Source organism: Sus scrofa, chromosome 8 (genome assembly GCF_054392235.1).
Source record: "Sus scrofa isolate SSC_HxYL_T2T_F1_AM1 chromosome 8, Sscrofa_HxYL_maternal_Yorkshire_Landrace_v2.0, whole genome shotgun sequence".
Taxonomy (NCBI): Eukaryota; Metazoa; Chordata; class Mammalia; order Artiodactyla; family Suidae; genus Sus; species Sus scrofa.
The window spans coordinates 52,951,193-52,976,727 of record NC_139390.1 but is presented as its reverse complement, the minus strand read 5'-3'; the positions used below and the strand labels follow the sequence as shown (position 1 = coordinate 52,976,727).

General features: G+C 43.1%; 2 protein-coding genes across 51 annotated transcripts in view; one reads left to right on the top strand and one right to left on the bottom strand.

Moving 5' to 3' along the window:
- The window catches only part of MARCHF1 (membrane associated ring-CH-type finger 1), an 836,078-nt gene extending 828,627 nt beyond the window's left edge, over nt 1–7,451 (top strand). For all 50 annotated transcript variants that reach the window (XM_084972222.1, XM_084972248.1, XM_084972203.1 and 47 more), the window contains one exon: nt 3,323–7,451. In XM_084972222.1, coding sequence (XP_084828348.1) covers nt 3,323–3,621 — 299 coding nt within the window. In that variant the 3' untranslated portion in view covers nt 3,622–7,451. The remainder of the gene's footprint in view (nt 1–3,322) is intronic.
- A 4,146-nt stretch (nt 7,452–11,597) lies between these two features.
- The window catches only part of TMA16 (translation machinery associated 16 homolog), a 28,113-nt gene continuing 14,175 nt past the window's right edge, over nt 11,598–25,535 (bottom strand). Inside the window, exons 3-7 of the mRNA XM_003129012.5 lie at nt 20,786–20,823; nt 19,536–19,620; nt 18,144–18,292; nt 13,924–13,966; nt 11,598–12,771 (exon numbers count right to left, since the gene is read on the bottom strand). Coding sequence (XP_003129060.1) covers nt 12,585–12,771; nt 13,924–13,966; nt 18,144–18,292; nt 19,536–19,620; nt 20,786–20,823 — 502 coding nt within the window. The 3' untranslated portion in view covers nt 11,598–12,584. The remainder of the gene's footprint in view (nt 12,772–13,923; nt 13,967–18,143; nt 18,293–19,535; nt 19,621–20,785; nt 20,824–25,535) is intronic.

Sequence of the window (25,535 nt, the reverse complement as noted above, 5' to 3'; positions counted from 1 at the left end):
GGAATTTCCCAATAACAGAGGCAGCAGCAGAGAGAGATTCTTGGGCTTCGGAGAAAAGACGGTTGAATTGCCTGAAGTTGGGTTTTCCAAATTCCTCTTCTGAAATGACAAGTAGGGGCAGCCATATGCCCTTGGCCTTCCCAAGTTCAGCCTCCAGCTTCAGACATACCCATGTGAGGACCCACTGGGAGCATGTCCTGGGCTTCCTTTGTCACCTCACCTTACTGGGTTAGCACAACTGGTCAATGTGAGTTTGAAGACAACATACTGGGTTAGTCAAAGAAAACAAATGCATCTCACAGGGAGAACACCCTGGAAACACCCATTTAGCCCCATTTTGGCATCTCCTCCCAAGACATCCTTCTGGTGAGTTTTCCAATGTAAAATCTGACGACTGCTCAATAATAATTTCTAAAGAAAACAAAGCTCTGCCTACTGAGTCCAAGGCAAAGAGGAAGGTGAGGCTGTGTCTGAAAGAAGGTGGTTGTCTGGGCAGGGGCTTTGTGCTCAACTGGTTTTGGGTGGAGGAGGGGTTCTCTGCACTCTGAACTTGGCTTCAGGGAACCATGGAGGCTTGGACAGTCCAAAAGTACATAAAGGAAGAGCAACCCAAGCAGAAGAAATGGGTTCAGGGACACCTTGTGAAACAAAGCACAGGCTCCAAGTCTCTAAGAACTGGTGGAGGCAACGGCCCCAGTTACTCTCAGCCCAGGCCCTCAGGGGAGTCACAGGTCCTGGTCACTACTTCTGGAAGGAGAAGTGGAGTAAGAGGGACGTCTTCAGCTTCTCCAGTGAACTGGACTGGGCGCGGGGGGCACTTCACTTACAAGTGAAGAGAGGTTGTGAATTTTGGCTCTATGGAACAGATGGAGGCACAGTGTGGGAGTTAGGCTAGGAAAGCTTTCATTTACCCTTGAGATGTCTGCCGAGCAAGGAACAGACCAACCAGACCCAAAGTCTGTGCCTGTCAAGGTCCCAGCTGCAGAATGGCAGTGACTTCATTAAGGAGCAGATCCATGCCACCCGAATAGGAAATAATGTGAAGCTGGAGGGGTGAAGAGGTTTGTTTCCAAGGGGACAGCACTGGAGGCAGGTCATGTGGGACAGGGACATGCAAAAGTAAAGATGAGAAACGCCAACAGAGGAGGTGTCCCAGCGAAGGCTCAGGAAGTGAGTCTCTCCAGGGAGCCGTCAATGGTGCAGTTCAGCTACCACAACACGAGACCCATGTGATTCATGAGACCCATGTGATTCATGGAGGTTTCCCTAAGGATGCGTGGCAAAGCACCCATCTCCAGCCTGCCTGTGGATGAGACCTCTCCAAACAAGGAGAAACTACTGCTCAGTTCAGTTGCTGAGAGCAAAAATCCCTCTAGACTGAGAGAACTCTCAGGTGTCAAATTTGTCTACTGAACCTTTTCTGCAAATGACCCAATGAAGGAGCTGAAGTGACTGACCACAGACTTCTTAATCCTGGCACTCAGACCACTTGGACTGGGTGACTCCTAGCCAGAAGCCTGTCCCTCATGCTGTAGGACATTGGCCAAGCAGCATCACAGCCCCCACCCAACATTGGGCATGACAGCCAGCATCTGACTCTTCCCAGTGATGGGGACACAGCCATGCCCAGAAGAGAACCCCCACTCAGAACAGACAGGACAGGAGCTGGCAAGTCCTTCAATAGGAAGCAGACAGAGCATAGGGTTTATTTTGCTTCCAGAAACATAAAGTGAAGATCACTCTCACAAAATGTAAGCAGGACATCTCTTACCACGATTCCCTCAGAAGTGAATACAAGCAAAGCAAAAGCACAGTTGCCCCTGCACAGCAGTCTCTTCACAGCCATTTCCTTCCTTGAGAGCCTCTCACATGAACACAGGCCACCCCCAGGCTCTGCTCTCCACCCTGATGTCCGGAGAGGTGGGCCCTGGACCTCACGTTGAATGTTCATGATTATGACTGCCTAAACGCTGCGTGCTTACAAAGCAGCTCTCCTGTGATGCTTTTAAAAGCTGTTTGTGGAGAGTTCCTGTTGTGGCTCAGCAGGTTAAGAACTCGACAGTCTCTGTGAGGATACAGGTTTAATCCCTGGTCTCAAGGATTCGGCATTGCTATAAGCTGTGATGTAGGTCACAGATGCAGCTTGGATCTAGCACTGCTATGGCTGTGCTGTAGTCTGGCAGCAGCAGCTCTGATTTGACCCCTAGCCTGGGAACTTCCATATGCTGCAGGTGTGGCCATAAAAAGAAAAAAATAATAAAAATTTAAATGAATAAAAGCTGTGAAAGAAAGTCCATTTCTAGTTATGGTGACGGAGATTAAGAGAAAATATTGATGTCTAAGAAAGGGATGGTGGAGTTCCTGTTGTGGCTTATCATGTTAAGAACCTGACTAATATCCATGAGGATGTGGGTTTGATCCCTGGCCTCAGTGGATTAAGGATCCATTAAGCGTTGCCATGAGCTATGGTGTAGGCCGGCAGCTGCAGCTGAGATTGGACCCCTAGCCTGGGAACTTCCCCTGGCTGAAGGTGCAGCCCTAAAAAGGGAAGAAAAAAAAAAAAAAGGGATGGTTCTCAGTAACAAAATATAAGATGGATAAAATGGGTGATGACTAAGATCCTAGGTCTTATGTGGGTCTGGAATCAGGAATCCTTTCTCACTCTGGTGAGATGTCCCAGCTTCTTCTTTTTTTTTTTTTTTCCTTAAATTTTAAAGGTAATGAAGGTAGGCAGGAGGCCTTGTAGTGTTACAACCCCATACATGGGTACACTATTACTTTACCTTCCTAAAAGAGTTTTGTTTTATTTTATATTGTTTTATTTTAGTTTCATCATTTTATTTTTTGGCTGCTCCCATGGAACATGGAGGTTCCCTGGCCAGGAATCAAATCTGTGCCACAGCAGTGACAACACTGGATCCTTAACCACCAGGCCACCAGGGAGTTCCCAAAAGTATTTTTTTAAGTCTGCTTCTTTCCCTCAGTATGTGCATTAGCCTTCCTTAAAGATTCAGCTGTAAGGAATAAATGTGAAGTAAGTGTCAAAGTGTTGATGTAGCACCTGGTAGTCATGGTAAGTACAAAGGGGAATGTCCCTGCAGAGGCAGGTCAGAGAACTTCTCCCTGTGTGCTATTTTAACAACACCTCGAGAATTTTAAGGCAAATAAGCAACTCAGGTTATAAATCTTACCAGCTATTATGAGAGATTCCTTACCTATGAAGCCAGCAGGCAGGTGTGGTCTTTTGAAGGAACCATAGGAAAAAATGACCTGAGATTCATGGATGACAACTTAGGATAATGGTCTCTCTTCTGTTTCCAAGGTGTCCTTGAGTGGCCGTTTTGGACCAAGCTGGTGGTGGTGGCCATTGGCTTCACAGGGGGCCTGGTCTTCATGTATGTTCAGTGCAAAGTCTACGTCCAGCTCTGGCGCAGGCTCAAGGCCTACAATCGTGTGATCTTTGTGCAAAACTGCCCAGACACCGCCAAGAGGCCGGACAGGAGCTGCCCGTGCCAGGCGAGCTCGGACGCCAAGGCCGCAGGGGCAGTGCCTGCAGCCCAGACGGCCACTGGTGCACTGCCCCCTGCAGAGGGTGGGCCCCCTGAGGTCATCCCCGTGTGATGGGCCAGCCTGGAGCCTGGTCAGTGGAGTGCAGCCTGGCCCCCAGCCACTATACCTGCCAGAAGCAATGTTAGTGCCCTCCTCATCTTCTTGCCTCTTTGACTCGTCTGTCTTAACTTTGCTCAAAAAGGAAAGGAGGAGAAACACCGCAGGACCAGGGATCCCAGGAAGCAGAGTCTCAGTGTGAAGAGGAAATGGGGAAGGTTTGCTGGAGAATGATCTGAGACAATTGAGAACCTGTGGAGAAGGGACACTTTTAGGCAATGAGGACAGATGGACAGATCCGTGTCTTCACAGTAGCAGGGAAAATTCAAGAACACAGACTCCCATTGCAACGTGTATTTCTTCTAGGGCCTCATAATGTTAACTAGCTCATCTGGAAATTCATACTTGGTTTTATGCTTGAAATTGTCTGCATTCTCCCCAAGGCACATCAGAAGCAAAGCTGGCAAATGCCTATTTTGATATTTATATTTGTCAGCCAACAGGTTTTTATGGCTATAGTGGAGTCCAGTTGTTTTGAGAGATGCATGTTTTTTAAAATAGATGCAATGCACATTTGAAGATATTAAGACTTGGAATTCTGTTTAAATCATAAAGGGTAGATTTTCAGAGATTTTTGAGTTTAATTAGCTCTGTTAAATACCCATGGAAATCCTGTGCTCTACCTGGTCACCCTCAAACAGCGTTGTCCAACAGAAATAAAATGTAAGTCACAAATGTGGGCCACGTATGCAATTAAAAATTTCTTAGTAGCCCGTTAGAAAAAGATGTCAAATGAATTTTGATACCATATTTAACAGTATATACCCAAGTTATAATTTCAATGTCATCAATATAACAAATTATTGAGATATCTTCTATCTTTTATATATATATGAACCAGCTTTCCAAAACCCAGTATGTTTTATCCCTACAGTGTATCTCAGTTGGAATTAACCGTGTTGGATAGCACAGCCCCAAATCAGGGACAGAGCCTCTGCTTCATTTAAAAGTTGAATATTTCAAAACAGCAGCTTAATTCATTCTTTTATTCAAAGTATCATAGATGTTATTTTACAAAGCACTCAATCAAATTAAATATCGTGGTTGAAGAGTTAGATGAAATTACCATTTTTCTAAAGGGGAAAAAAACAGAAAGGCTGACACAAGCAGCCTGACTGTGGCAAAGTTCTGAAATGAATTTGTTTGCTACTACGAAGCACTTATGATAGGGGAAAATAAGAATTAAATATTTTTTGTTATTTAAGTCAAATGTACTTTTTTCTTCTTTTAAACCCATATGAGGTGTCAACTTGACATGTACATGAGTAGTTATGACCAAGCATTTAGACAGTATCTTAAAAAGCTGGCAGTATTTCCTTTGCTCAGCTGGGAAGCAAAAATATTCAACGGGTTCTGTGACAAGTAATACATTGAGTTGCTCAGGTTTGACAGTTCAGCCGATTACCGTATTCTTTGCATATTCATGTAAAGCCAGATCGTGAAAGATACTGCAGTGAGCTAGATTAACGGTTATAAATAGAGTGGCCTGTCAGAGATGTCTTACGTAATCGAGGTGATGTTTTTGCTACCTATCCTGTTTATTACTGTGGAAAGGCAAACAGGAAGACACAGGACCACAGCATGAGCCCCTCAGTGTACAAACCACAGTGATGCACTTTGTAATGGTCGGCGCGCGCGTGTCCTCGCAGGTTATTCCAGGAAAAAGGAAGGAGAAAGTCACCTTTATGGAGGAGAAAGATGTTACGTCACTAGTGGCTGGCACTGAGTCCAAACTGTCCCTGTTTCCAGAAATAAAGAGGTCAACAGCGCCAACTTTGGGTGTGTGTGTGTTCCTGAGTGTACATGCCGGACGCCAAGGTGTTCAGGAGGCAGGAAACAAAAGGTTTAAAGCCCATCTTTCTCACAACTAACTGTGGGAGTATGGAATGAAGGTGCAAGAAAAGCAAAGCTGAGGCAACTAAACTGGACCAAAACTTTTGCACAAATAAGGACGTGGCATGTGATAAAAATAACATAACGGACCTTAAACAAACTGAACTTTGTATTAACCTCTTAAATTTCCACTTTCAAAGTTTAATACACTCACGGACAGCAAAGCCTTATGGCACCTCAGCCAGAGAACTAACCGTGATTCATTTTCTCTGATAATTTTCCCAAGCATTTTACTAATCCATTTTCCCTGAGGTTTAGCTATGGCAACAGTGATTTACAAATACTCCTGAGGGAACAAATCTATTCACCAGCAAACAAAGAAATTGTTGATTTCTCTTTTGTTTGCTCTGGAAGGAAAAGGATTATTTACCTGAATTACACCGAAAAAAAAAATTAAACTTTATATAAACCTTTTAGCAAGCTCATTTTGCAGCAACTGGCTAAAACAGGCCTCATTTATTAAGGGGTACAACAAACACTAAGAAAATTCTAGAATGAAAAGTAAAGATAAGCATTAATGCGTTAATGATGAAAGATGGCATAGTGTTTTAAAACCTTATCTAAATTCTCAAAATTAACTTGAATAGGCTTTGACTCTCTTGAAATGAGATGATAATATAGCTCCCTACCCGGTTTAAAAGTCAACATTTTTCTGCTATTCTGACTTTTTAAAACCCTGAACTCCTGAATTGAAATCTTTCAAGTTTTCCCTGTTTATGGTTCAAACAATCTGAAATAGCTGTGTGCACTGAAAACTTAATGTTGATTATCCTCTTTTATATTGAGTAGCAATGGCACATTTGCCCCTTCAATGGACGGGTTTGGCTTTGTGGCAACACTTTTGTGGACTGGATATGCCCATCAAAAAGAAAAATCACTTTCCAGAGTGGCAATTTTTTGAAGCATGTTTACCTGTTTATGTATGAAATAAAATGGAACTGAAACAAAGGACTTAAACTGAAGAATAAAATTCCAATTCTACTAAAACCTTGGCTTTTATAATCATGAAATTATCAAGACATGTATGCTGTTAACTTTTCAAAGAACCTTTACTTTTATTGTGTAAGATCAAACTGTAAAGAAATGAAATTCAGTACTTTAAGTGATACACAAAAGGCAATTAAGCTTTTAATACAAACATGAACAAAACAAAAATGTCAAAATCAAAACAAAAATGTTCCCATTGACCAGGGATATATAGCAATGGGGAAAACAAAGGAGTCTTCCAGAATCCCTGGGGTTAGACCTTACTGTGAGTGCTGTTACACGTGATTACAGCCCCAGAGAGAAGGCCAGAGTTCCACCTACCCTTTTTGCAGAGGTCCTTGGTAGCCCTAAAAGATTTATCTTTTGGCTGCAAAAGTGGCTCATTAGAGCAATGACATCACTAAGTATTCTAACTGTCAAAGAGTGAGGTGGGGGGCTGTCCCATCTGCCTGACACAGCTACCTTTCCTCGCTAGGCCAGTGTACATTCTAGAACAAAGTGGAACTCTTAAAATTTATCACAATCATCACTGTAGTTGCTCTAGGGTAACTGTGTAGGACTGACACTCTGGTTAAGAAAAATGAAAACCAATTATCTTTCCTTAAGTCAGCCCAAAGGTGCTATTTTACATATCAATACAGTTGAAAGGAAGTACTGTTATTTTGGGCTGCAGTGTTTCCTCCACATCTGAAGAAAGCCCAACTGAAATGCATTAAAGCAAACAAGGAAGCATTATTTTAACTGTGTACAATTTTGGGGATTGAACATTTGTACTTTTTTTGGTTTTACCTAATTCTCTGGCATTAACAATTTCCTGTTTTGTGAATAATGTGTACTAAGACAAGTTAAGGAAAAGAAAATAATTCTCTGTGAAAAGACTTTGTATATTAAACAGGTGACCCAAACCGTTGTTGTGGTTTCTATACTTTTTGCCTAACTTACCTGGATTCTGCAGATTTGTATCTGCAACAAACGGCCTTGGGTTCCTAAGATTGTTTACAATGGTCTGGGTTTTTAAGTAAGGTCTAACATATAATTATTTAAAGGCCAACACGGGCTGATTATTAACTCGTGACATTTTAGAAAGGAGTAAATAAGTGCAGTAAACAAGGGAAAACCATTGCAAATAATCTATACAGTTCCAAACCCCAGTTTAAAAAAACAAACAAAAAAAAACTTTATGAAAAATCATAATGTAATCTAGAGGATTTTCTCATAAATAAGGCTTAGCTAGATGAAAGACTATAACAGCATTTTTCTACCCAGAGATAATAAAATACTAAGACTTTGCGGTTCTTTGTCTTTGTAGGTTTTTTGGGTTTTTTTTTGTTTTTTTTTTTTTCTTTTTAGGGCCATACCCACTGCATATGGAAGTTCCCAGGCTAGGGTCAGATCAGAGCTACAGTTGCTGGCCAGATCCAAGCCTTTCTATGACCTACACCACAGCTCACCGCAATGCCGGATCCTTAACCCACTGAGCAAAGCCAGGGATCGAACCCGAATCCTCATGAGTACCAGTCAGATTCGTTTCCACTGCACCACAATGGGAACTCCACAAGAAAGACTTTGGAAATTTGTTTCTAATCTAAGAGGTCTAGTGATTAGTAAAGAAAACACCCCCACTCCAGAGCCCCAGCTCCTAAGCGTGAAGTCAGGGTGCCTACAGGCCTTTCCTGACTCTGTGTGAGCTCATTCTGCCCAGATCTGTGGTCTTGTCCCACCTCCTGAATTACGAAACGCCTACAACAGGAAGCAGCCTCTCTGCACTCACTAATGACCTCAAAGTGGAAGCTGCACAGAGACCAAGGCGATAAGGGGTGGGGCAGACTCTTAACTCAGGGAGATGGCAAGGAGGGCAGCAAAGTGCTAGACAAGAAACGCCCAGCAAGAATCAGCACTAAGGAAGACAGTCCATCACTTACTGAGAGATGGCAGAAGAAAGAGCAGTGGAGGCCCAACTCCCAGAGTGTCTTGTCTGAGGGAAAATGGAAAGGAGCCATGAGACAGCACCACAACCAAGGGTGGGTGCCTGGGGCCGGGAGTCGACCCCAAGATGCCAACTGAGCAGCTCTCCAGGCAGAGGTGGAAGGTCTCCCACCTCATCTAAAACTGGAGTACAGGGACCATCTCACTGGTCCTCCCGGAGGATAAGAGCCCGTGTGGTTCTGCACAAGGACTGCACATAACTCTGCTGAAGCTCAGGTCAGCTGCTCCCGAGCCTGGGTCAGTGGACATACAGGTGATTGGGGTGCCAGCTCAGATGGGACACCTGGCCACTCTGGAAGGGATGGAAGGCCAGTGTGTCTGAAAGGAAGCCAGCCAAGGGCCCGGGGAGGCACACTGAGGTTGAAGGAGCAGTCAGGAATCAGATCCTCCCGGGCTTCTCTGGCCTTGGTGCCACCATGATTTCATTCCACGCCCATAGGACAACAGTGCAGGTTTACCAACAGCAGCAAATGTGCTGCTTGTGGGGGGCATGTCAGTAACGGGGGAGGCTGTGCTGTGGGGTGTCAGGAGAGCTCCATCTCTGCTCCACTTGGATGTGAATCTACAACTTCTTTTAAAAAAAATAACACCTTAAAAAAAAAAGTGGTCAGAAGTAAAACTACGCCCCATCAAATAAACCATTAAAAAATGTGATGACATATTACAAAAATATTGGACAAAGAAGTAGCACATTTTAGTGTACATTTTTAAAAATTCAGGATGTGTGTACATGTATAATTGAATTGCTGTTGTACAACAGAAATGATCACAACCTTGTAAACCAATTATATAAACACAACCAACTTAAATAAAACTTAAAAAAAAAAACTAAAAATTTCACAAGCAACTCTCAAGAGTGGATTTAAAGGACAAGAACGGTGGCATGAGGTCAGTCAGAAGTGACTGCACGTAGTACAAGCCTGATTTGGGAGAGAGGGCCTGGCAGGGCCTGGCAGGGGCTGCCCAGTCTCCATCTCAAAAACTGAAGCAAAAATACTAACTGAATGAGATGGGGGTGAGGGGGGGGGCGCTAGGGTGGAAAAGAGCAGGGGAAGAATCAAGGATGAGGCACAGGCTCCTCTGGCTTCAGAAATCAGGTAAAGAACTTGGGGAGAATCAAGGTGTCTGAGAAGCTAACACGGAGTGGGATTCAGAATATGAGTATTTGCCTTTGAAGGACAAAAGCTACCACATCTATCAAATTAAAAAGTAAACAATAGTTTCCATTTTCTCAGTGATGTATAAAAAGTCAACAACCTAGTGCTGAGGAGACAAGTACTAAAGTCCACTGGAAAGTTGTAAAATAATTATCTCAAAGTTGGAAAGCGAGTTTTTTAGGGACAGTGGACATCCTCAGCAGTTCTGAGAATCCCCTGGAGACCTGCAGACGGAGGGGGGAAACAGACTATCTGTTATTCTCCAGCTGGGCTGAGCCAGCAGGTTCGAAGGAGACAGACAGTAAATGAGCTTGCTTCGTTTATTTTTTTTTTTCCACTTTTTTGGCCACATCCAAGGCATATATGTATGTCCCCAAGCCAGGAACAGAATCCAACTTATGCAGCAGCTGCAGCAATACTGCATCCTTAACCCACTGCACTGGAACCTGAGCCTCCACAGCGACAAGCCAGATCATTAACCTGTTGCAACACTCAACCTTGGCTGGTTTAGTTTTGAAAGGTGAACTGAAAGCACACACAAGGTGGCAGCTAGGAGCTCTGAATCCAAGCTGAAGACAGGAGCCAATGCAGAGCTTCAGCAGGGTTGAGGGGGTTGGGGGGACAAGGGACAAGGAATGCCCAAGTCACAGGAGATCCTGGTGTGAGCACTGAGGGCCCTGATGGGTTAGAGAAAGGCTGGGAGGTCTCAAGGTCACAGAGTGAGATCTATCATCCACAAGACTGAAGGAATCACAAAAATGGCTGAAACAGAAGTGAATGGACTGTAGTATTTGCAATAGGAAGTAAGGAAATGGGGACAACGATAGCTTCAAAGGATTACGGAGATATGATCTGGAAGTGGCACTGAGCCAAGGGGACACCCATTCAACCTCCTGCCCCTGAAGCACAAGGACCCTAGGAGTAGAAACATCTCCTTGAGGTGAAGAGACCTACAGGGAGATCTATGTCAGCAAGGCAAGGAGGTGACCAGACATTAGGGACAGCGACCACAGACACAGGAGTTACAGAGCTGAGCTCAGAAAGGTATCCCTAGTCCCTAGGTGCAGACCAGGGTTGGCAAACCAGGCCCAGCAGGCCAAATCTAGCCTGTAGTCTAGTGGGGAAGGCCAAGATGGCTTTTGTATTTTTAAAGGGTGGTCTCTTTTACTTACACACACACACACACACACACACACACGCACGCACGCACGCACACACACAAATGCAACAGGACTGCACTTGGCCTGCAATGTCTAAAGCATCTACTATTTGCCCTTTTACTATTTGCCACCCACTAGTGTACACACAAGTGTCAACAAAAGGTCACTTTCACTCTGCTCCATGGCCATGGACTGAACAAAACATGGTGCACTACCGACAGAAAAGGGGCCTGATAAGCATCACTGCAAAAGAACACATTCTACAGATGACTAGGGGGTCATTTAAGAGCATTACTCTCAAGACAAATTATCTCTTAGGCTACTTTGGTCGAGCCAGGAGTAACATGACAATTATGGCCCTAAATTCATTCATTCAACAAATATTTACCTGTTCTAGTTCCAAGCAGTATAGCTTGCTCCATTTTTTGCTTTGATAGCACAGGGAAAGCTAGAAACAAATGTCTGAGAGGAAAAATGATCTGCCATTTTCACAAGTTAATCATCTAACACCAATGCTTTTTTAAATATCAGACCAATTCTTATTCTCTTTACCATAATTTATGTCTCAGTTTTTATAGCAGTTTTGAAAATAAAACTGAATCCTTTCCCCCAAAAAGGACTTTTCCGATGATTGAAGAGACAGGAACCAACTACATAATCATAAAACCACACTTTTTCATGGCTTACTGTAGCCAAATCAATCAATCAGTAAATTACTGAAAACTAAATAATTAGACAACTTACAAAGTGAAATTATAGAAATGTTTTATTTTTAATTTTCTAAAGTAAAAAACTGTTAGTAAGGCTTAGTGATACTCAGTTACCTCATAAAACTTTTTTTTCCTTGAAAATACTCAAATACACTTCCATTGCATTCTTTATAAAAAGACTAAAAGATACTTGCATTTCTCAAGTTCTGTGAGGAACATTCTGCACATTCATGTTTTTTCATGATACTGGAAATACTGAGCTATATGTCAATTTAATTTATCTTTTAGAAGAAAAAAATAACACAACTGAAATAACTACTTTTCTATAATCTTGCTGTTTCCACAAAAAACAACCTATCATTTTTCACAATGAGAAAGTAAAAAATAATATAGAAATCAAAAGAGCTAACCTGAAACCATTTATCCCCTTTATCAAGATAACAGTTTAAGCACAGGAGCTCTACATAACAAGGACTCCTGTTTGATTTTGTTTTTAACCATTTAACTAACTCTGGCTCAAAGGCAATAAATAAAAGCAATGTACAACCCATATGTGTATATAAATTCTATATCACATATTCCCCTTCACAAGGAAAGAAAACAGATTAATGTAAGAGGAAGAATAATGAAACCTCACTACTAAAAGGCAATTCTGCCATCACCACTGCTCAAGAGGTATCCACAGTAACCTTCAGTAGCTGCTGCCACGGCCCTAAGTGTGAGATTAGGTTATTCCAAGCAAATGTTAGGGGAAAAGTACAACACGTTTGTCCTCATTCATACTGTTCATTCAGCTCAGAGATTCAGAGAGATCACTCCTACCTAGTCCAACATCCTAATGTATAAGAAAAGCAATGCTCATTTTTAAGTAAAAATCGTAATACTGTTTTTGAAACTGCAAACGGATTCTTGTCATTTAAGAGAATGAGTTAATAAGGAATTCTTGTATCTAGACAACTATTTTCCATAATCGATTCAAGTGTAACATGAGGTTCTCCAATCATCTGCAGCTTAAGGAAGGACAATCACTCCACTGCGGTCATCTCCTGGTCCGTGTCACTGTCACTGGACTCATCTTTCAGTTCCAGCTCCCCCAAGTCTCTGTCTATGGCTGGATCCGTTCTCCGCTTGCACTTCTTAGGCAGTGCATCATTAGCACAAATCTTCCTCATTTTAATATTTGGCAACTTCTTCAGATCAAAATCCCATTCCCTAGACAAAAGAGAGCATGGGGGGTGGTGTGGGGGAAGGAGGGAAGCAATAAAGGCAGTATTCAAACCTCAGAGATGAAAATTTTCTGAGTTTACAGCAGACCCCAATGCATGAGGAGGAGACATGTCACACGGCCAAGGTTTGCCTTGCCCACACTGACTGCATTTCCTCGCCAAGCTACTGCACAGACCTCCACTGACTCGACATCTCCAGCACGATACCGGAAACACCCGGCAGAGGCTACAAGGAGGCCTGCTCTGTTCCTTCTCCCTCACCACACACTCCCTTCACCAGGACACAGGGTACCCCGGGGCTCAGAGGCAGGAACTCTGCCATCCTGGACAGTCTTTTACACACACAATGGAAGCACAGCTAAGCCCCAGTTATCAAAGTGTTTATGGTTGTAACAGAAAACTTTTACTTTTTCAATGTCACACTTCTGTGACAATCTTGAGTTCAGTTACTGAAGGAACAATGTGAAGCCCATTTTGAGACGTGAACTATAACCAGCGATAACAACAGTCTACGCTAACAACTTCTCAGTTCTGGCTTTCTTTGGAGAGGTAGGATATACACTGTTTTAGGAACAAAGAGAACATTTGTGTCTCTGATTAATACAAGCAAAAAAAATTTAAAGTATAAAAAGACTCTTAAGTTCCATGCATTTACATGATAAATACAAGTACATGGGCTAAAAAGTGAACTATTTCTTAATATGATCAACAAATTCTATTAGAGCTAATATATTATATATTTTCTATAAATTCAGATATATAAATATATAAAATAAGCTTAATGGTTTCAAATAATATGGATTAAAATCCATCTAATTTCAAGAAAATTTCAGACTGATCAACACAATCTAGCTAAGACCAAAGTGATTAATAAAAATTATTTCCTAAAGACAAAGAACCTGAAATCTACTGACTGCTCTCTCTGGTCACAGGTACCACTAGAGAGACCACTGGGCCAACCCACTCTTCAGATCCAGTGCCTCCCTTGGTACCATTTCCCGCTAACCATCTTCTCCAGAAGCAGGAGCTGCAAACAGTGCGGGTGGGACTCTGGGCCATCAAGTCGGCAGCTGGAGGAAGAGACTGGGTCTCATGTACTTTACACACAGTTTGAAAGAACAATAAAAGGGACACTCACCTGAAAATCTTCAGATTACTTGCATTTAAGATGTCTGGAATCTCTGGGAAAGAAAATAATTTATATCTATTATGAAATGTTTTCTATTATATTTATAGTTTCCCTATTTATTATCTCAAGAGACTGGCATTCCCATTGTGGCTCAGCGGAAACTAATCTGACCAGAATCCATGAGGACACAGGTTTGATCCCTGGCCTTTCTCAGTGTCTTAAGGATCCAGTGTTGCCATGAGCTGTGGTGTAGGTCACAGACTCAGCTCGGATCTGATGTTGCTGTGGCTGTGGCCAGCAGCAACAGCTCCAATTTGACCCCTAGCCTGGGAACCTCCACATGCTTTGGGTGCAGCTCTAAAAAAGAAAAAAAAAAAAAAGAAACAACAAATAACTGACAGTCAGCGAGAACATCCAAAGCAATACAAAATTTCAAAGCACGATTATAATGCTAATGAAAAGTAAATTTTGCAAGTATAAAGAACTTCGTTTAAGATTATTAAAAAAGAACACTATTAAATAATATATTCCAGCACAGAATCTGTGAGATAAAATAAACCTATCCACAAAATAAACCTTGTCCTTTTAAACCACAAAGGTACCTGGCAAATTCTAACTATCAATCCCCTAAAAACCATGCTAGATTTTTAAATATTTTCTCGATGAAAAGTATAATTTTTTTGAGCATATAATTCACTTTGGCAAAGTAGAGTTTTATCTGAGGAATGCACGGATTATTTAACATTAAGAAATATTATTAAAAATGTAAAAAAATTTAAAAAATAAACTATAACCAATATATGCTTACTAAAGTCCAATAAAGTTTGAAGCCATTTTTAGTAAAAACCAGATATACAATAGTGCCTTTCCAAGATTAGAAAGTTTATCATAGGAGTTCCCATTGTGGCGCAGAGGAAATGAATCCGACTAGGAACCATGAGGTTGTGGGTTCAATCTCTGGCCTTGCTCAGTGAGTTAAGGATCTGGTGTTGCCATTAGCTATAGTGTAGGTTGCAGACACAACTTAGATCTGGCATTGCTGTGGCTCTGGCATAGGCCAGCAGCAACAGCTCTGATTAGACCCCTAGCCTGGGAACCAACATGTGCCGTGGGTACGGCCCTGAAAAGACAAAAAAAAAAAAAAAACCAAAAACAAAGATACTCATGACCATCCTTACTGATGGAACAAAAGAGGCAGGTAGAGCAAAAAATGGAACAATGCTGTGAAATATTGGCTACTGTGATAAAGTATTAATTAAAATCCAGTATCAATTAATGAAAAAGATAAAACAAAAATGTTTGACACAACTGTACACTGACTTTTACAACAGCTTTGGAAAATAAGAGTATGAAAAGCCAGATGTTTAAAAGGTATAAATTAAGCACAAAAAAGTTTTATATCCTAATCAAGTGAGTCAGAACCAGTTATACCTCCATGGGGTATGGGATATTAGAGTCTGGTCCTCTTTGACCCTTTTATCCCCTTATCAAAACAGCACTTGGGATAAGTTGCTTAAGTGTTTCTAGGCGCTGTAAGCTTGCTGGAGTTCACAAAGCTTTCTTCACCAGACAACCTCCAAGTCTGGTGCAAGTCCTGGGGGTGACTGGAAGAACAGGAGGTGCGAGCTCAAGAGTGGCCCCATCAGCAGAAGCTGCCTGAGGTGCTCTGTCAATCACTTGAATTAACTGGGCAGCTAAAGGATGAACAGGCTGAGCAGAGGCCACAGGGAGGCTGACAGGATGGCACGCTGGGACCGAGATGGCCTGCGCAGGCTCAGACACTGAGCACACCTCACTGAGGAGCTGGATGTGGGATGAGAATGTCTGCAGGGTCTGGCATGAGCGACAGCTCACGATAACATCACTGACTCAGACATGATTCTCATGGGAAGCTGGGCTTTGCTTTGGGACATGTGGAGTTGGCAATGCCCAGGAGACATTGGAGCAGAGTTTCTGAGAAACTCAAATTTGATGGTGCAAGTCTGGAGTAACAGTCATGAGTCAGAGTGGACAATATGTTTGGAAGTTATGAGCACTTAGATGGTATTTAAAGTCACAGGACTGAATGAGATCAATTTGGGAATGGGTATAAATAGAAAAGAGAGGAGGGTAAGGTTCCCTTCGTGGCTCAGTGGTAACAAACACAACTAGGATCCATGAGGATGCCGGTTCCATCCCTGGCCTTCCTCAGTGGGTTAAGGATCCGGCATTGCCATGATCTGTGGTGTAGGTCGCAGATGCAGCTTGGATCTGGCATTGCTGTGGCTGTGGCCTAGGCTGGCAGCTACAGTTCTGATTCGACCCCTAGCCTAGGAACCTCCATATTCCACGAGCGCAGCCCTAAAATAGTTTTAAAAAAAAAAAAAAAAGAGAGAGAGAGAAAGAAAAGTAAAGAGAGAAGGCCCAAGGACAGGGCCCTGAACTGATGGTTTGTGAGGAGATGGGAACTGGAGTCAGGGCAGTGAGCTGGGAGAAACCAGGAACGGGAAGTCTCAGGGCGTCTGTACCCAATGCTGCAGGAAAGCTGGCCGCAGTCACCCTCTGTCTTAGCAGCTTACAGGCAGTCAGTGATAAGGTCTGGTGTCCAGTGGTGGCTACAAGAGCCTATTTAAGGGGCTCCAAATAAAATGGAAAAGGAGGAGATGGAGATGCCGAGCACAGACAAACTCAGGCTGACTCTTCCTCAACTTCATATACAAGGTCCAACATTAGGCACCTGAGACACTAAACCTCACCTGACTTTGAAATAACCTGGGAAGGAGGTAGATAAGTAAGTTACCTCTATTTTTAAACCAAAGACCCAAGGCCAGGAGTGAGCAGGAAAGAGCCTGCCCTGTCACACAGTAAAAGCCATAAGGACTTAAGGCAGATCCAGCCAGTTCTCCAGCTCTTCTGCTGCTTTTTCAGTTAAGAAATCACTTCTCAGGACTGACCAAGAGGAACCGCCATCCACTCAGGTTCCTAGTATCACCAGTGGGTGAGAACCGCCAGGACATCCACTGGGAAGATGCCCATCTCTGAGCCTGCTGCCAGCCTCTGACATGGCTCGAGCTAAACAACCAGATGTTGAGAAAACAACTGCCCCTCCCATGGGGTCCACCCAGCATAAAGCTGGGGTGACCTATTAACTGACCACCAGAGTGACCCCATTCACCCTCCTGGTGCCTTATAAAGAGTGAAGTGTGAAATCCTAGGTACCCACCGGGGGCTGTAGCTGAGGCAGGGCCCCAGGGCCCATTCTGCCAGCCAGAACCTGTAAGCGCCGAATCCCATTTTTCTCCTGGTGGCTGTTGCACACCCTGCAAGCACAGTGAGAACTGCCAGGATGGGACCAACACAACACTGGCTGCAGGGGAAAATGCCTGTGGGGGTGCCCCCCTTCCCTGCCCACAACATCACCAAGGATAGGCTGGACCTGCACAACTATAACCCCAGGGTAGGTCCTTAAAGGTCCTATACTTTACTGCTGATACTATTAAAGTTTAAAAATCTACTTCTGCTATGAGACATTTCATGTACTTACTTTCCAAGCAAATCCACAGAACACTATGGCCTACAGAGGCCAGGCAGGGAATGTAAAGGAAGCAGTAAGCTTGAGGCAGTGCACTCAGGACTGCAGGGACAGCTGCCATGCTGCTCTAGCAGGTGACATGTGACAGTGCCAGACATGACACTTTAAGAGAAGCCAGAAATCTACAGCTCCCCATGAGATCAGCAGATGTTTTCATACTGACAACTAATAGCCCAGCCAACACCACCCTTAGGCCACATATAGCCGCTGGGCGGTCTCCTGTCTGCACACTGTGCAGGCCCTCACTCTCCCACCAGGCGTGGACCTTCAGTGTTGGGACACACTGGTCTTTAGGAAATGGTATAAGATGAAGAGCAAGCTTGACTTCTACTGTATCTCAAGAATGGCTTGTTACTGCAGAATTACAGGACCAGAAGGACGCAGCACATATGCTACAGAAACACCACATAGCTGGAGGTGGGCAAGTAGTGACACCAAAACAAAACAAATGCAGTGTATGCCAATGGGAACGTCAGTCACAGAAGGTGATGTCACTGTCAGAAGTGAGGGTTTGGGGCACCCAGGGGAAAAAAAAAAAAGAGAATTCAAAAATTACTCCAAATACTCAAAAGGAAGAAAATCAAAGTCAAGCAAACAGTGAGTAATGCTAAACCCTGAAAGGGCCCCAACTGTGACTAGAGGGGACCAGGAGACACACCGAAGCCATAGCCCTGGAACTGCTGTCGCTCGCGCTGCACCGTCTGCCTGATGGCCGCCTCTCGTGCGCAATGCCGCCTCCCCTGCCTGGCCCTGACGTCATTCTGCAGCTCTATCTGCTCCAGCTCGTCGTTGAACCGACTCAGATACCTGGAAAACAAGACATCGGGGTCAGTTAGTCCACAACCTTCACAGGACAGTGCCCACCTTGGCCTGCCCTTCATCCTTCTCTCATTCTCATTGCAGCGGTCTTTCTGAAGTCTAAGTGTGACCACCCCAGGGCGTGCTGTCAGTCTCCCACACTTCCCATTGTCCTCGATACAGCCCACACTTGTACACTGCCCTCTGAGATCTTTCAGGAGCTGGCTACTTATCCGGTGACCACAGTCCCTTCCTTGAGCCTATGATTTCAGTCCTATTAAATGTGTGGCATCACAAATACACTGCTCTGGAGTTCCCGTCGTGGCGCAGTGGTTAACGAATCTGACTAGGAACCATGAGGTTGCGGGTTCGATCCCTGCCCTTGCTCAGTGGGTTAACGATCCGGCGTTGCCGTGAGCTGTGGTGTAGGTTGCAGACGCGGCTCGGATCCTGCGTTGCTGTGGCTCTGGCGTAGGCTGGCGGCTGCAGCTCCGATTCGACCCCTAGCCTTGGGAACCTCCATATGCTGTGGGAGCGGCCCAAGAAATAGCAACAATAACAACAACAACAACAAAAAAGACAAAAAAACAAACAAACAAACAAACAAAAACAAATATACTGCTCTCCCCCTGGGTCTTTCAGAGTTTGCTCCCTCTGCCTAGAGGCTGTACACACTATTTCACTTCAACCTGCTAACCCTGTCTCCAGATGTCAATTTAGAGGACGTTTCTCCAGGAAGCCAAGAAACTGGCTTAATACCGACCGCTCTGAGAGGGAGTTCCTGCTGTGTCTCAGCAGGTTACGAACCCAACTAGTATCCATGAGGATGTGGGTTCAAGCCCTGGCCTTGCTCAGTGGGTTAAGGATCTGGTGTTGTCATGAGGTGTGGTATAGGTCGCAGACAAAGCCTGGATCCTGGGTTGCTGTGGCTGTGGCGTTGCTGGCAGCTGCACCTCCCATTTGATCCCCAGCCTGGGAATTTCCATATGCTGCAGGTGCATCCCTAAAAAGAAAAAGAAAAAAACAAAACAAAAAAAAAGAAAGAAAGAAAACAAAACACGCTCTGAGGCCCAGCCTGGAACAAACCTACTAAAATGGCTAAGCTAGTACAGGAATCCAAGGTCTCTTCTGGTAACGAAGCCCATTTGCCATCTGTAAATCCAGAATAAAAACTCTGCCTCTTGAAGAACCACAGTCAGTAAGAAGGAATCCCTCTTACTGACCCTCTGCTCATAATATGCCCGGCATTTACCTTTCAATTAAGTTGCAAGCGGCTCTCTTTGAATATCGTACTTTTTGGGGATCGAGATGATTTTGAAACCACTGCAGTTTTTCACCTGCAACAAGTACCAAGATAGTTTACCACTACGAGTCATCATTTAAGCAGAGGTGTTCATTAGAATTTTCAACATCAATGTGTTTAAAACAGGACCAAAATTCATTTCAAAGTTAAATATGAAGTTCTATGTGGGCTCAAAGCTAACTAAACCAGTCTGTCAGAAGTTAAACTGTCACATTTTAATTTGGAGATAAGAAACAGGTAGGAGGGTTACTTTTCTGCATATATTTCTTATCTAATAAAGATACAAAAAATAGTTTTAGAAAGAATACCTTAACAGAACATGAACTTCTAAGTATTTATAAAGCAAAGGATAGAACTTGCCCAAAGTAACAGAATGAGTTTGATTAGATTAATAAGAGGGTAATATTTGCTGGATAGGTAATAAGCAGCACGTATGATGCCAAGACTTTTACAATCCTGAAGATTAGTGCCATGATTACGCCCACTGACTGATAAGAAAGGTTAAGTGACTTGCCCAGGGCCTCACAGTCAGTAAATACCATACACATATGAGATCTGCCAGCTAAGGTGCAGCGGGACCAGCACTTGTTATCAAAGAGTAACAGGCTACCTCCTTACAAGTGAACCTGACCATTGGGATGTCACCTTGGATGAGATTTATCAATGTTACACATCAAGAAATGGCCCTACCGAGATTTACTGATAACCTATCTCCTGATAAAGCATTAGAGTTAAGAATGAATATCTTTCATTTTAATAATAAAGCTGAATATCCACTTCTGAAATCTTGAAATCTTGACTTGTCAGTACAAACTTAACAATAATGAATTTGACCAAACACAAACACAAATACAAAAATTATGACACTGAAATACAGACTGAGGGTGTATATATTCATGACATTAAATATAAATGTTTCCAAAATCCATCATAATTCTCATGCTAGAAATTAAACTTGAGAGAGAGAAATGGATGAAGACAGGTAAGTAGGTAGATACTAAACAGTGTCTAGAAAACTGAGCCAGATATTATTAACACTATTTGTTCTAAGAGTTTAATGATTTATTTTACTTTGTTTTAATCAAGTCTGGTAAAGAAAATTCACTTAGATAAAAATAGAAACTCTTCACTGAGAGGATCAAGAGAAAATAGAAGAAGTCACTATACTCTGGACAGAATGTCAAAGAAAATCCACTTACCAATAAGGTTGAGACGCAGTGCCTTTTCATTTTTCAATCTTGGGAGAAAAAGTGCATATGTGTTAGAAATCTTGCAGCTAGTTTTAAAGTTCTGTCAAAAACAACAAGAAGAAAAACTACCCAAAGAACCTTAATTCAAAGATCATTCTTTTATGCACAGGAAATTAATTTTGTTAATGACAAAACACTGAACACTGTGCTTCCCCGCACCCCCCCCTTCTTTATTTTTATGGCCACACCTGAGCATACGGAAGTTCCCAGGCCGGGGTCCAGCCAGAGCTGCAGCTGAGGCCTCTGCCACAGCCCCAGCAACACAGGATCCCAGCCACATCTGGAACTTACACAGCAGCTTGTAGCAACACCAGATCCTTAACCCACTAAGCAAGGCCAGGGATTGAATCCATATCCTCATGGACACCAGCCAGGTTTTCAACCTGCTGAGGCACAGCTCCTTGTGCTTCCTTTTTTAAATCGCTGGAACAAAATGTTATCAGAAACTTTTTTCTTCTCTGTGACTAAAGGATACCTATAGAACCAATTGGATTGAAAATACCCATGGCATTGTGGCTGGACTTTGCAACGCAGAAACTTGTGACAGGAGTAAAGACCTTCTAGAACACAGGGCCACCAAGACAAACATGTATCACTGTCTTCTTTGAAACACCAACAAGGGCAGAAGAGAATGTTTACTTTTCATAAATTGGGTAAGAATTATAATAAAGACCTCATTTATTCTCAAATAACGGTCAAGGTGATACACACCCTCATCCTTGCCGGTCCACATTCTAATTCCTTCAGGGAAGGACTCTGGATAGTGAGCTTCTGCAAGGCATTAGGCAATGAGGAACAGAGCAACAAAGAAAACAGCCAGGAGCAAAGCAGACCAGATCCACCCCACCCACTCTGAACAACTAGAAAACTGGAGAATGAGAATGGAGCCATAGAATGGGAGAAAATATCCACAACACAAATGACTAACAAAAGACTCACATTATGAATATACAAACAGTTCTTACTACTTAATAACAATTCAAAACCAAAAGGGAAAAGACTAACAGATTTTTCATCAAATAAAAAATAAAAACGTGACCAATAAGCACATAAAAATATATCTAACATCATCAGTCATTGAGAAATGCAGATTAAAACCACAGTGAGATATCACTAGATGGGCTAAATATCTATTTTAAAACTAATACAACATGCTTGAGAAGAAATGGAGTGAATGCAACTTTTTTACACATTAGAGGTGAAAAAGTAAAATGGAACTATCACAAGATAAGGCAATTTCATATCCTATGTACCATATGATCTCATTTCTTAAAAACTCAATTTCTTCATATACCCAAACATGTATCTACCATATGACCTAGCAATTCCAGTTTTAAGAACTGAAAGAAAAATGGAAAGCTATACCTATAAAAACACCTGTACATGAATGTTCATGGTAGCTTTACTTAATGTAGTAGCAGGGATTGGTAATTTGTGCTTAAATGGACAGAGAGGAAAATGCTGGGCTCGGGGGCCACAATGCTGGTCCCTGTCCTAACTACTCCTTTGCCATGGCACTCTCAAAGCAGCTGCAAATAAGAAGGAAGGAATGGGCATGGCTGCTTTCCAATAAAACAAATTGTTCTTAGAAAAATGAGTTGATGGTCATTAGTTTGAAGACCCGGGAAAGAGCCCCAAACCATCAACAATCCAAATGACCATCAGCAGGTACATGGATAAACACTAACACATATCTACACAATGGGGTATTACTCAGTAATAAAAGGGAAAGACAACTAAAATATGTAATAATGTGGGTAAACTTCACAAATATTATGCTAATTGGAAAAAGCTGGCACAAAAATTTACATATAGGAGTTCCTATTGTGGCTCAATGGGTTAAGAACCCAACTAGTATCCATGAGGATGTGGGTTTGATCCTTGGCCTTGCTCAACAGGTTAAGCATCCTGTGTTGCCAAAAGCTGCAGTGTAGTTGGCAGATGCAGCTTTGATCTGGTGTTGCTGTGGCTGTGGTGTAGGCTGGCAGCTGCAGCTCTGATCTGACCCCTGGCCTGGGAACTTCCAAATACCATGAGGACAGCACCCCCCCACAAAAAAAAGAAAGAAAGAAAGAAAAAATTTACACACGATATGACTCCCTTTACACAAACCATTACGAAAGACAAATCTCATTTTAAAAATAAAGACCAAATCTACTGGTGCTCAAAGCTCGGGATGGGGGGCTAAGAACTGATGGGAGGATAGAAACCACTTGATACTGATCTCAGTGGTCACATGGTGAACTGTCAAAACCCAAATGCTGCACATAAAATATGTCTGTTTTGCTGTATGTTAGTTCTACCTCAATGTTGATTTAAAAAAATAAAGACCAGTTCATAGAAAGGTAGGGAATGGCTCTGAAAAGAATTCACTCCTCTGGAATCACCCTGCAGGGAAGTCTAGTTAGAAGTCAAGTTAGCTGCAGTTCTGACTGAACTCACTGGGGCCTGAGCTAAGCTGAGGTGAAGAAAAGGAGAGATTTGAGATTAATTCTCAAACAGTTGTTTCCTAGGTTCTTACCCATAATGCTCAGTATCTCTGTTAATTTTCCAAGTTAAATCATTTTCATCTGGTATCTAGAGTTCTTGGCTCCATACCCAGTGGGAAAAGGTAGGGCAGTACAGGAGATGTTGCTATGCGGAGATGTCACAAAATAAGTTAAGGTCATGATACAGAGTAACTCGTTGTTGCCTATAATCTGTGTCACTGGAAAGCGCTGGTTTTTAAGCCACACTAGCCTCTCTGGGTAGGAAAAGAAGTGGTACCTCACACAGTCCTGAATTGGGGCACTCAAATGTAAAGGTGAAGCCCGTTTCTTACTCCTCGCTGCTGTCTACCCCTTCAGTGCCCCGGGTAACCAGAGCCCATCTCTGAGAGCAGGACAGGCTGGTTCCCTCTACCTGTGGTCAAAGTAGTACCAAGAATCCAGAGTTCTGTGTCAACAGAGACCAAGCACTGCAGGCTGCCTGACCGCCCCCACCCCCCCACCACTTCTTCAGAAAGGCAAGCACCTTTGGCAGGCAGCTCTACCCAAAGACAGTAACATCTAAGATGGTCCCCACTGCTAACTCCTGCTGGTCTGATGGTCACATCCCAGTCCTCCCTGAGTGGAGGTGGACCTAATGACCCACTTCTAACAAATAAAAAAGTGAAAAACGATGGTATTGTTGGGAAATGACATTATACATGATGTCTCCCATCCTGGTCACCGCTCTCACTGTCTCCACCTCTGCTGGGAGGTTGGGGGCAAGGTGGGGGGTGGAGGGGGGGGCCCTGCCGCCATGTGGTAAACAGCCAGCGGAGATGCTCCCAGGCCATGAACCACACTCTCCAGCCAACCCTTGGCCACGACTGAGGTCTGTTGGTCATGTGGGTAGTGTGGAAGCCAGCACCCTCCCTACCAGGCTCCCTCGCTGACCCAGCCAACACCCTGCCTGGAGCCTCTCAGACCCAGAGCCAGAAGCACTAGGTAAGTGGCACTGAGAGTCCTGGCCCAGAGGCCGTTTGTCTCATGCTGCTGAGCTGTGGTATAACCTCTTGTATAGCCGTGGGGAAGTAAAGCAGTGGCTGAGAACTGCTGTTTATTTTGAAGAAGCCCAGGCAACTGACATTCACACTATGTCCTATTGGCACCTTCTCCATCATCTTGCCTAGAGCTGCCCCAACAATCTGAGTATCCTCACCAAACATCTCTGAAAATATGTGTCACCATCCTGTCTTGTCACAAGCACTGCCCTAGGACAGGGAGATGGTCAGCATTTCAAGATGCTATTTGTGACCATGCTCCCATTTAATTATGCAGGAGTCATGGTCACTAATTCTGCTACTCAAAAAACTGGTATTTATGACAGGCATAAGCCACTTCATAAAATATTAGACACTACTACTAAAACTACACATTTGCTTGCTCCTGGGGACATGACTGTTATGGTGGTTACTTCTTTAAAATAAATAAGACAAAAGATAGAGTTCAATCTCTTTAGAAGATCACCCAAGCAGGAAAAAAATAAGATGTCTTTCAACTCTGTACTATTAAAATAGAGCCTCAGTCAATAGTAGAACTTCTTTAGGACAAGTTTTATACATGGGATTTAGCATTTTGTTCTGTTTTGTCCTTCCATAATTCTTCTATAATGTTGACTGGAAATCAACATTAAATCAATGTTTGATTTATCCTTGAAAACATACAAACATCACAAGTATGTACAGTGAGCCAAAGTACTTAATCATATTCTAAAGCATTATTTCCTGGAATTACCGTTGTGGCTCAGTGGTTAACGGATCTGACATACTAGTATCCATGAGGATGCAAGTTCGATCCCTGGCCTTGCTCAGTGGGTTAAAGATCCGGCGTTGCCATGAGCAGTGGTGAGGGTCGCAGACGCGGCTAGGGTCCTATGTTGCTATGGCTGAGGTGTAGGTCAGCAGCTACAGCTCCAATTCGATCCCAAACCTGGGAACCTCCATATGCTGCAGGTGCAGCCCTAAAAAAAGAAAAAAAAAGTCGAAAAAATTAATAAAGCATTATTTCCTAAAATACAGCATGCATACCCACTGATACTATGTAACGTAATTTTTAGGTAGTTCATATACACAGAATTAAATAATCTTTAATCAAATGGTAAGCAAGTTATTTTTCCCCTCATTTCCTCTGGATCCTTTCTGATTACACCAAGGAGAAGTTCTAGTTTAATATTA